We start from the raw sequence: 13,080 nt of genomic DNA on the forward strand, positions 1-13,080 counted from the left end.
ACATGCTATCATAGAGCTAACTTGGCAGACCCACCGAGGAAAAAGTTATGTTATTTAAAACTGACTGTAAGCGTACATTCTTAACAATGAGGCAATTTTTGAGAACCCTTTCACAGTTTAGGCAAAAAAAAAAAAAAAAAAAAAAAATTCACTTACCCCAATAACCTAAAATGGACATATCTGACATAAAATCACGCAAGTGTGACCATAGCCTAAACATTAACTTTATATTCCATAAGCAGAATGTCTGTCTTCGAAAGTTCCAAGAAATTTAATGTACCCACCCTTTTCATGTGTAACATGATTCTAGGGATCTACTTTCCTGCACCCATCTATTAAAAATTTGAGCATAACCTCTGTTATACAGACACAAAAACAAAATCTGGACCACTTACTGCTTTAACTGAGCATGCATATTATGTTATAACTGGAACTTGCAGAATTCAAGTGGTCCAAATTTCGTTTCTGGATCTGTACTTATTATTACTACCAGTAATATGAGATTTTTATTTACTGACTAAAGAATTACAATTTGTTTTAATATTTTTTAGAGAATAATATATGAATTATGTTAATATCATCGATTGTGTTATCTCATAAAAATAGAACCTTTTATCATATACATTTTACTTTAATATGTTAGCATTTTAAAACCATTGGAAAGACGAGTATGGTGTTTCAGAATCATAGAAAGTTGCGGGAATAGATATTATATACAAATCTGGCTTTCAGGTAGAAGCTCCCTGTAAAGCAGGTTTGAATAATTTTAAGGAAAATTTGTTCCGGGGCCGGGTATCGATCCCGGGACCCTTCGCTTAGCGCGTGAATGCTCTACCGACTGAGCTACCCCAGGAACTGAAAGCCAGATTTGTATAATACATTCGTTACTGGAGGTACGTTAACAGAAAGCCACAATTTAAGTCGCACAGTATTGTGTGCACTCACAGTTGAGTTCTAGCGTCTTGTCAGCTCATTTGAGTTGTTTGGATATAAAAAGGTAGAGCGTTCGCGCACTAAGTGAAGGGTCCCGGGATCGATACCCGGCCCTGGAACAATTTTTCCTTGAAATTATTCAATAGATATTATAGCTCTGAACAGAAACAGTGTGGAAACTGCTTTTGAGCCAGGCTAAGAAATGTATGACTTGAGGCTTTCCCGGCGTTTGATACAGAATAACTCTTCTCGGGTTCTCAGCCAGGTGAGTTGGAGATTAGCTTCCAAGCTTTTGACGGCTAGCTCTGCCTGAAGAAGATGGCAGAGCTAGCCATCGAAAGCTTGGAAGCTAATCTCCAACTCACCTGGCTGAGAACCCGAGAAGAGTTATTCTATAGGCTAAGAAATGTTCATGGTCTTATTATATTATTGCAATGCTAGAATTATAAACACTTGCACTTAAGATAATGAAACTTGTTAATAGAGAAGGGTTAAAAAGGCTGATGAGCAGGCAATTTGTAATCCTTGGCGAATGTTTGAATGGAGAAGGTTTCTTTCACCATTTAGTATTGTGTTCAACACAATATACATTAAAGATATTTAAACTAATTTATTCCAGATAAAGCTGACCATTATATAACAAATGAATAACGATTATTATCAGACTCTAGTTAGTTTGAGATCAGAGACACAAAGCTGAATTCACTCATGACTATGGTTATTGTAAAGGATAAAATGTAATTTATTTCCATGTACCAACACATTTGGCAAGTCAGCAATCTATAATTTTTTACAGTACTCCGTTTTCCTGTCTTTGTATTCCACCATAAGTTCATTAGCTCATAAGAATAGTCACCAAAATGTGTTTTCTTTTCAATCATCTGAGTTTGAAATATGTTTATGTTCAAGTTTTGTCATTACACACAACTACAGTGTGATAAATTTTGATAATTCACAGAAATTGTAGTATGAGAGCCATAACTCGTAATTATGCAACACCAATGTGTATGCTTGCTGAAAGAAGCTTAAGACAGTAATCCTTACAATACACTCAAGTTGAACACATGAGCAGCAAGTAGTACAAATAATTTATGGAAAGTACAGGACGATTCTAAATTAATTACTGAAAAGATATATTTAATAACTTCCGAAATAGGAGTCACAGTTTCCTCAAACATGTTTCAAAAGTTGCTCAATAACCTATACCTTTCACTTTAACTTCATTTCATCACACTAAACAAAACAGCTAAATACAGTGAATAACAGAAACATTCGGACACTTAATATTCCAAATGTTTATGTGTATGTTACTAAACATGTTTGCAAAAACGCAGAAATTACGCTTGCGGTTATGTCAAATAAACCAATTTGCATAACATGGGCATAAAAAGAGCTTGCTAATGAAATGGTATGTTAATATATTTATATAAAAATTAACAAATATACAATTTATTGCGTAACAAAAATATTCGGACAGTCCTGTTGGTCCTATTCTGTACACCCCTGTTGATCACTTACATTACACAGTAGGTGGAGGTACAGAGTTTCAATAACATGCGAGCCTACTTAGTCTTACTTGTGCTGTCTGTTTGAGCAAGATGGAACACAAAATGGGGCGTAAAGGTAAGCAAACAACATTTAATCAGAGGCAGTTAGTGATATTCCATCACGAAAAAGGGAAAACCATTCGAAACATTGCAGAGTTACTTCAGATGAAGAGAAGTACAGTGCCCGACATAATTCTCAGATATAAAAACGAGGACAGAATAGAGCTGAGAAAGCAAATAGGTCGCCAAAAAGTCCTCACAGACAGAGAAGAATCTCTTATTATCAGACAGATTAAAAAGAACCCTCGTATAAGTGCCCTGAAGTTAGCTTCTGAAATTGAATCGGCTACGGGTAAAAAAGTGCATGCCCAAACAATTAGAAGGGCAATACATAAACAGGGCTACAACGGAAGAATAGCACGAAAAAAGCCTTATGTTTGTGAAAGGAACAGACGTAAACGACTTCAGTTTGCTAAGGAATATGAAAATAAAGGCGAAGATTGGTGGGAAAAGGCTCTTTTTTCTGATGAGAGCAAATTCAATGTTTTTGGCAGCGATGGTAGACAAATGGTCTGGAGAAAGCCTAAAGAGGAAATGAAAACTAAGAATTTGAGACCTACTGTTAAACATGGTAGAGGAAATGTGATGATATGAGGGTGCATGTCAGCTTCTGGGGTTGGTGAAATGGTGTTTATCGAGGATATCATGAAGAAGGAAGACTACCTACACCTCCTGCAACACAATTTAGTGAAAAGTGCAGAAAAATTTGGGATTGAAAAGGAGTTTATGTTTTACCAGGACAACGATCCCAAGCATAACTTCTATATTGCACAAGAATATCTGCTCTACAAATGCCCAAAAGTGCTTCATCCTCCTCCACAATCACGGATTTGAACCCTACTGAACATTTATGAGAAGAACTTGACAGGAGGGTTCGATAAAGGCCTATTTCTTCTAAAGAAGAGCTGAAAGCAAGACTTCAAGAAGAATAGGTGAAAATTCCTATAGACATAACAAAAAAAATTAGTACATAGCATGCCAAGCCGACTGAAAGAGATTATTAAACGGAAGGGTGGTCCTAAAAGATATTAATAATAACGAGCTGTTTTCAAAAAGTGTCCGAATATTTTTGTTAGTATTAGAAATCAAATGTTTTCCTTTATGTTTTAATAATTAGAAGAAAATTAAGTTAATTGGAATTGTTGTGTTGAAAATGTTTATATGAAATGGGATACTTTTAGGGAAAAAATGAGAAAAGCTTATTTTTATATATTTATATGTAAATATATGTCACTGAATTGTTAGTTGACGGATGTCCGAATATTTTTGTTACTCACTGTATACAGTGCATGTGACCATGCAGTCACTATCATGGAGACCTACAATAACATAGAACTTCCAAACTAGACAAGCTCGAAAACTATCTGTTGCCACAGCTGGAGCAAGATAAGGCAAGAATTTCATATTTCAACAAGATAGTCCATCACTGCATTACCATCGCGAGATCACAGCACATCTCTCATATAGTGCCTGTCTGAACAGGTTGTAGTGGAATGACAGCCTGATCACCATACTCAGCTAACCTAACTAATCTAGACTTTCCCTGTCGGAATATGTGAAAGATACAGTTTATATACGCCCCCTTCCTTCAACTTTGAATGAATTACGTGAGAACAGGTGCACTTCAGAAAGCAGAAGTGGTTATGATTAAAAGGATCAGGGATAAGATCTCTTATAGATAGAATATCTGCCAAATGATCCGAGGAAGACATAAATGAACATTTGTAGCAAAAGTTTGAACATGTACTACAATACTGAATACATTAATCCTGTAAGATTCACATTTACCAATTTATTAAATATTACTTTCCGATAACTAATTTAAAACAGTCCTGTATATTGTACGCTTTGTATGAGGTTTAGCCTTAATTACAACAAAGTGACAAACAATATCATCTCTAATGAGACCACTTTAATTTATTAACAGACTAAAAAGTATTCACTGAAATTAACAGTTAAACAAAGCATATTCTTGCAGTGTCTAAATAATATACATTGTTCGAAAAAAAAAATTTCAATATTTTGAGATATGGTAGTATTCATCAAAACAAGAAAAAGAGATCTAATAATAAACATAAGTCCTAAAATAAATATCTTCCAAGATATGAGAACTTCTACATCAGCATCACAGGAGATGCTCGATGTGATTTTGATTGAAAAAAAAAAAAAGAGCATTCCATTTCTGAGAGGTGGGTAGTAATCACCAAATCAAGAAAACAAAATCTAATAAAAATGCGTCTTAAAATGAGTACGGTATCTTCTTAAATATAAGTACTTCTTCATCAACACGCCAGGAGATGCTCAATGTGATTTACATACAAAAAAGCATTCAAAATTCTGAGAAGTGGCAGTATACATCAAAAGAAGAAAAACGTTTAATAAGCATGGGTCCTAAAATTAAATTTTGTAGAAAATGAGGGCTTTGAAATTTGTATTATAAGAAGAGTACATCTTCTAATGTGAGCTTTTTGTTTATTTTTTTATTGGGTATGCAATATCATATCGGAAATGTAGTAAACAAAAGGGTAACAAGGTATGATTCCTTAAGACGCACAGAAGAAAGCAATATAATGAATGGAAATCACATTGAGTATCTCCTCTGCTATTTATATTAATTTTAGGACCCATGTTTATTAGACCTATTTGTCTTGTTTTCATGAATACAACTACCTCTCAAAATATTGAATGCTTTTTTTTTAACACTCTGTATAATAGAAAGAATAAATTTAACTCAAAACATCTCTAGAAGCAGAATGGCTACCATTTTACAATGCTTGCCATTAGACCAGAAGTTCACGGGATCAAATGTAACCTAGGACATAGTTTACTTCAGATATAAATAAAATTAAAATAAGACATCACATGTCGTCAAAGGTTTCATGCAAAAAAAGGAGGGGGGAGTTGTCATTTTCTTAAGGGTATATGTACGTTAATGACCACAAATATTATCAGAAAATGCAGGATCTAAATTTCTAAAATTTTATAAGGAAATGAACTCACATTTGGACAAAAATTACAAGGTAGCACAAAAAGGCTTATTAGAACTTAAATATCTCATAAAAGTATAAAAAAGGTTACTAATTAATATTTTTAGAATTCACTTTTTACTTTCAATTAAATTTTCCAAAATTTGAAAATTTTCACACATATTGTTTCGTAACTCCATAACCATTAGAGATACAATTCTGAAATTTTATACACTGATTTAACATGCATTTATACAAAAGTAGACTACAATAATGCCCATTTCTTTTAAAATAGAAAAATTAGGTCACAAAACATTATGTAAATTTTAACATATTTTATAAAGGACGAATAAAAATTAATTGTATTAAAATAAACAACTCTACATGTCTGAGAGTAGTCTACTTTTCAGAAATAAGTGTTTATTACATGCAGGAAAAATATTAAAGATGTCAGAGAGACCACAACATTGTTATGGTTACCAAATTATATAACTGCAGATTTTTTTTTCATACTTTGATATAACTGGTTTGAAAAATATTATTAGTAAACCTTTTTTATACTTTTATCAGATTTTAAGTTCTAATAAGTCTTGTTGTGGTACCTTGTAATTTTTGTCAATAGCGAGTTGATGTCCTTATAATATTTTAAAAATTTAAAGCCTGCATTTTCTGATAATTTTTGTGGTCGTTCACATACATATACCCTTAAGCAGTTCTCTGCTGTACTGAAAAATGTCTTATGAAGCATGCACTTAAAATAAAATGAACAAATGATGATGGGACTTCAAAAAACACAAAAATAGAACACATCTTCATAGTATCAAACAAGATTAAAAATCTTCTATTATAACATTTGAAACAGGAGTTGAAAACAATCTGAAAATTAGAGAATAATAATTTCATGCAAAATATTTAGGCGTACAAACAATGTAAACAACTGAACAACACATTGCGTCTATACTTCTATTCTCGTGTATGGATATGTGTCTAGATCTCAGTCTTGTTCGAAGGGATGCCATGGGAAGGTGGCTGCAGTGGTCTAGTGCCACTCAAAGCTGAGCCATATCCACCTTCCTTCCCTCCCCTCTGTTTCACTTGGACAGTTAAAATACCACTTCAACTTGTTTCAGGACTCTTCCAATCTACTGCGATAATAATCTTCGTGGTTTCATTTGTTTTATCTTCACTACATTTCAGTCTTGTTTCTTTTGTTTTACATCTAGATTGTGCATAGATGTAATTGTATATCAATAAGCTATTATATTTAATATTAGAAATATCTGTCCGTAATTTAAACTATTTGCACTACAAGAGGGAATGCAGACCTTAGTTCTGTTCATTGAATGTCTCTCGCAAATGAAAATGCCAGCACTGGCACTGTCCATTGTGTCTAATAAATCTGACCCTGCTATCTTCCTTCACTATACTGAGTGTTCATTTCAAAGTGTGTCATGACGTCACTGTTGATGAGTCAGCGATTTGAAGCGAATTTTAGCTTTTGTGTCAGAGAAGTTGCCTATTAATCACGGCGTTCGATCTGAACTTGAGAACGTGTACAGTATAACTTGAACGTCGTAGCAACTGATAGTCTGTACGGTCTGTGTGCTACCATAACCTCTTTCGAACTGTGTTTTGCGCGGCCAAGTCGTATGCAGGGTATTTGTTATCATCGGTTGCGTACGCCAACATTCCACAATACAAATCAAATGCTCCGTGTCCATGTTGACCGTCGAAGTTAATGTCAACAAATACGTAAGTAATCGTCTTAACCCTCTCCCCATATCCCAACAGTAAGAAAAAACTCACCTCAGCACATGTTTCGAAACAGTTCACATTCCTGCCACTACAGGCATTACCGTACATATCGGTAAGTACTCTTCAGAATGAACGCCGTACTTGCTAGGCAACTTCTCTGGCAGATAAGTAATACACCTCTTCGGAAGTGTAGGAAGATTGAATTCTCTAAGCTCATCGACTAGCAACGTGACGGCATACAGCGAGGCATGACACACTTTGAACTGAACACCCAGTATTATTAGTTCTGAATTCAGTACGTTTTCATACATGAATTGATAGTAAACAGTCAAGAAAATTTAAGCTTTGGATTAACTTTATTTGCTTCTCTCCTTTTTATTATTCAGTCTTTGTCTGTGGATGGAACATATGGAAGATATATACAGAATGATTCATGAAGTTTACTGCTACTTCAGATATACTGGGTGATTCACGAAAATCATGCAATGCTGTAGGAACTGATTCCAGACTTGTTGTAAAGAAAAAAGTTCATATATACGTACATGTGTCCCATTTTGAATAATTTTGGAAATAATAACAGTCTTGCTTCCGTAACATAAATTATTACTTTGCTCGAGCATTCAGAATAATACCCTACTGTAATAACGCATACTGCTTGGAACAATAGACAAGTTTATTGCATAAAAATTCACAACAAACTGCGAACTGGATTCACTGTTGACAATTTTATTTGATTTATCATGGCCAACGAAAGTTAGGCAATGCAAAGTGCGCAGTTGACACTTGGATGAATATGTGCATTGCTGCAAAAGGTAGGGCCTTTAAAAACTAGTTTCAATACAAATTTTTCAGGTGGATTATAATGTGAATGTTCTTTAATAAACTTATAATAAACCCGGTACCATTTTTCTACATATTTAACCCTCAAACATAGAGGTGCAGTTTCTGAGACTGTTCCAAAATGTTTAATGTGGAAATGAACCCATTCCCACCACTTTATGAATGTAAACGCTTGTGTATTTTCTGATAGGAAGCAGGTGGCGCAGTTCACGTAATGATATTCAATTATTTCGTGTAGTAATGGAGATACTACACACAGTATACTGTTAGCGGTCCTGTAATCCAAATGTCTGTGTAACTCAACTGTTTTTTCTATTCTCGCAATGGATTCTACAAAAGGCCCTTCACAAAAAGTTAGTGTTAGTGATGAAAACTTTGACGAGACAGTACTTGACTGGACAGAGAATGAGGATAGTGGGGTTGGCTCTGCGGGTGAACAAGATTTCGTCCTTGAGAGTGATCAACAATGACTGTCTATTGAAAATGTACTGTATATAGAATAAGTAGTGTTTTGACTATTTCTATTTTTTGTTTTAAACATATATTATATCAGTTTTTATCTCATTTAATCATTAAATGTATATAAGTGCACTAATTTCATTCAAAACTGAACATTAATACATACTGCGTTTTGACGAACATGCTGGTACTTCTCGAAAATTGAGACTAATTGCACAATTGTTCGGACGTGAATCCATGTCAGTATGAACTTGATTTACTCAAAATGACCTTAGGAATAAGTTCTATTAAGTACCAGTGCAACTTCATAAATCATCTTGTATTTTAATTTTTAATTGATGAGAAGCCACACAAATGTTTTAAAGTGCTATTCTTTTTTTCTTTGGCTTTGTAGTAGTAAGCTATTCTCTTCAAGAACTTGTTGCCAATTTAGATCTTCATTCCATGTATAATGCAATACAAGAACTCATTTTGAACATACATTTGCCTATTTCATATATGAAGTTAAAAATGTTAATATCTCTCGAATTTTTATTTTGCTTTTTTGCATACATAACTGCCACTTCATTTCCTTTTGAGTTCACAAGAGATGTTTATACTCTGTCCACTTTGAAAAGAAACTGACAGTTCAGTGATTTCATTTAGTGGTGGGGTGTGGTTTAGTTGCTGGTTCCGACTATGACTATAGTTCTAAAATCACAGCTCCAAGAAATCACCATCTCTGACCAGTATGTGACTCATAGTGATATCGACTGATGTATGTATATTATATGTGACAGCTCCAGAGTCCAGACAACTGCAAGTGAGAAAATTAACTTCAAGGACAACATAACTGGGATCTAATTAATTTTCATCCCATCCAAAAGGTTAACGTCAGCAACTCTTTGATATATAAGCTACAATGCACTTGCTATATTCTTCCACAAATCATTCGTAAACATTCTTGGGCGAATATAAGTACCCACACATCGCAGTAAGACAAGTCAGAGCGTATCTGTTTATACTCGCCATGCTAATTAGTATTATTAATAATAAAGGCCCATTCACAATGAAAATTAAACATAACCATAACATAAACACAGAAGTTTGCGCCCAGGCTACCAAATGGGATCATTCACAATGATTCACATAAGCATTGACATAAACTTTACCGTAGGACGTTAACATGAAAGTTTGCAAACTCCAAACTTTCATGCTTATGCTTACGTGATTTGCAAACAGAACACAATCGTGGAGCACTTAAGTATACGACAGAATATGAGGAAATGGCGTCGTTGTTATGTTTCCATGGTTACCAAGTATGTTTGCAGTTATGTTTATGTTCCCATCGTGAATGATGGTATGACTTCTTGATTTTACTGTAACGTTTACATTCTTAAGTTAACGCTTATGTTATGTTTAATTTTCATTGTGAATGAGCCTTAAGACATGACACCCATATATCATCGAATGCAGGCCATGGCCTATTAGCCTGGATAACTCTAACCCCACCCATATATCAATGTGCAAAGAGCAATAAACATAAACATCTATCACCTCATGATGAGAAACATTCACAATTGCCAAGAATTATCTGAATGCAAAAAGCACACTGTGACAAAATCGCTATTATCTGTCACAGCGATTTTTCCGGAACTGTCACAGTTCAGAGCTGTGACGGCAAAATGCTGTCACACCCCACCTCTAATGTCATGTAGTCCCAATAGCAACCATTCAAACCAACCAATCGATTTTATTTTAGTGGGTTATTTTACGATGCTTTATCAACAGCTTAGGTTATTTAGCGTCCGAATGAGATGAAGGAAATAATGCCGGTGAAATGAGTCCGGGGTCCAGCACCGATAGTTACCCAGCATTTGCTCGTAATAGATTGAGGGAAAACCCCAGAAAAAACCTCAACCAGGTAACTTGCCCTGACCGGGAATCGAACCCGGGCCACTTGGTTTCGCGGCCAGATGTGCTAACCGTTATTCCACAGGTGTGGACCCAACCAATCGAAAATGACACAATGTTACCACTATTGTTGGGAATAATCACCTGTATCACCAGGAGTGTCTTATTTTAACCGAATGAAATTTTTCGAAATATACATAGAACACTAGCACCCTCTCTTTTCATGTCATATCACCCAAGCGTTTCACCATGTGAGTGTTTCATTTCAATTCGAATGAAGATTAGGTTAAGATTATTTATTTATTATTATATGAAGATCAGAGTATTATTATTATTATTATTATTATTATTATTATTATTATTATTATTATGACGAGTTCCTGTCGGGTGCTGCTCATATTTGACATTTGCACAGTAGCATGTGTCACAAGCTGTTGCACAACTTGGCAACACTGCTGCCTCGCAGCACAAACTGTCAATTTCTTTCTAATTCTGGACAGACAATACATATAAAGTATAACGAAAAACACCCGTCCTTCATTTGTCTGTAAAGAATGCTGAAGACGTGCAGCAGTTGAGTGTTGACTCACGGATGCTGTTGCACTGCAAACAGAGGGACTAAAAGGATGGCAATGAGAGAAGTGGTAGCTGAAACAGAATCCAATATTTTTGAGGAAAACATGTGTATAATATTCTGTGTCAAACATGTAGAGGTTTCACATGAAATGTCTATGGAAGATGGAAAAATAAACAGAGCAACTTACTGACCACGATGGAAACAATAAGAGATGTGATGATAAATGGGCTAATGGCTACAAATACTCCAGTGTCTCCTGCAACACATGAGATCTGGACGACACAGTTTACCCTGAGTAACACCACTATCACCCTGAACTGACTGCAGACGCCATTTTGGGGAGACTCCCACGTCCACCCCACCCTCCCGCTTTGGTACCACACGAAACACATCTCGCAGACTCGCAGCGCATCAATAAATTAAAGGCAGAGTCATCTAGCTGCGCAGGAAGGCTGCACGAGCGCGTGGGGTCAGCTTGCGTATCCGTCCTCGACTGCTGACACTGATCATCGCAGGGCCATCGTCCGAACTCGCATTGCTATCCTCCGCATAGTGAGTCCTGCGCCCCCGCGTGGACCGCCGAGCCCCGGGGGTCGCCGCCCCAGGCGCCGCATCACTGTCCTCACTCGCCTCGCAGTACCGAACCTTGTTGGTGGAGCGCGCCGGTCGCCCGTCGTACTGGGTCCTGCCGTTCGTGGCAACTGGCCGCCGACTGTCTTCCTCGCTGTCGTTGCTGTCTGGAGGCGCGTAGTTCCGCCGACGAACGCTGCCGTCGTTGTTCCGGGTGCACCGTCCCTCACTGAGCCGATCGCGGTCACTGTCGCTGTCTTCTTGGTACCGCACCACGGCGCCGCGGCCGCCCCGCCGCCTCCGCCGGCCACTCGGCATGCACCTCAGAGCCTGCGCCGGCCGGTAGCTGTCCTCCGAGTCGCCAGACGCTGGCCGCCGTCGCTTGCGGCCCACGGTGGCTCGCTGCGGCTGCATGCGCGTGCGCTTCGCCTCCGACGCACTGCCCGAGTGGTGCGACGACGAGGCGGAGGACGACGACGACGAGCTGGAGTCGGAGCTGGAGCTGCCGCTGCTGCTGTCCGATCTGCTGGGTGCCCGCTGCACCTTCGTGATGCGCAGGCGGATCGACGGCCGCGCTACTGGGCCTGGCCGTGTGTGCCCGTTCACAACTGTCAACACACCTGCAACATTACCTGACGTATTTAACGTACCTGCACTACACTCTCTCATCCAGCATGTTTTTCAATTTTAAGGACCCCATACAAGCAGAGACTTATCTAGACATAAGTCTGTACAAACTCAAATCCACAGAAAAATCTCGTGTTGGGTGAAAAGTATCAAGGCTTTGGCCTTTAGATTTCTCCAGACTTCTGCGATTGCTTGAAATTGAGGACCGTTTTTGCAAAACTTGCTAACTGCAAAATTTGCAAAATTGAGATTTTGGTGGATTCGTTAACATAAAGCATGCCTCTACACGCTGTTAAAGTTATCTTAGTAAAATTAAATTGTTTCTCTTCATTATAGTGTGTCAAAGTGTGATGGTTGCACCTATAACCTACTTGTCTTCATTCAGTGTTTTGTCTCTCCTGTAAAATTTAGTTTTTTCAGTTAGCAAGTTTTGCAAAAACGATCCTCAATTCTTCTACTGTAACGCTCTCCAAAATAAGCAGCAGAAGTAAATGAAGAAAGAAACGACACTGTAAACATGTGGTTGATATTTCGTCATAGTTTTGTTTTAAGCAGTTCTCTGTAGTGAAATGGTGGTAAGCTATGTAAGTACAGATTTGAAAAACTAAATTCTCAAGCATTTTTGTATATTAGAACCGTGAAGGAATAGTATTTTCCAAGTGATCGCATTTCTCCAAGGAGACTTACTGATGTTAACGACCTCTTACAACTTCTTTGTAAACTGTCTTTTTTTTTTTTTAGTTGGTCATGTAACGACGCTGTATTAACTACTAGGTTATTTATATTTGGTTGAGTATTAGAGAAGGCCGTATGGCCTTAACTCTGCCAGGTTAAATAAATCATTATTATTATT

The 13,080-nt window shown here is 37.0% G+C and overlaps 1 protein-coding gene across 6 annotated transcripts in view; it reads right to left on the reverse strand.

Annotated features, from left to right (window-relative positions):
- Positions 1-4,437: 4,437 nt before the first annotated feature.
- Positions 4,438-13,080, reverse strand: part of BRWD3 (bromodomain and WD repeat-containing protein) — a 79,016-nt gene continuing 70,373 nt past the window's right edge. For 3 of the 6 annotated variants that reach the window (XM_069824633.1, XM_069824630.1, XM_069824628.1), the window contains one exon: positions 4,438-12,220. In XM_069824633.1, coding sequence (XP_069680734.1) covers positions 11,466-12,220 — 755 coding nt within the window. In that variant the 3' untranslated portion in view covers positions 4,438-11,465. The remainder of the gene's footprint in view (positions 12,221-13,080) is intronic. The other 3 variants (XM_069824632.1, XM_069824629.1, XR_011331903.1) reach the window with 2 other exon arrangements.

Source organism: Periplaneta americana, chromosome 4 (genome assembly GCF_040183065.1).
Source record: "Periplaneta americana isolate PAMFEO1 chromosome 4, P.americana_PAMFEO1_priV1, whole genome shotgun sequence".
In the NCBI taxonomy this organism is placed as follows: domain Eukaryota; kingdom Metazoa; phylum Arthropoda; class Insecta; order Blattodea; family Blattidae; genus Periplaneta; species Periplaneta americana.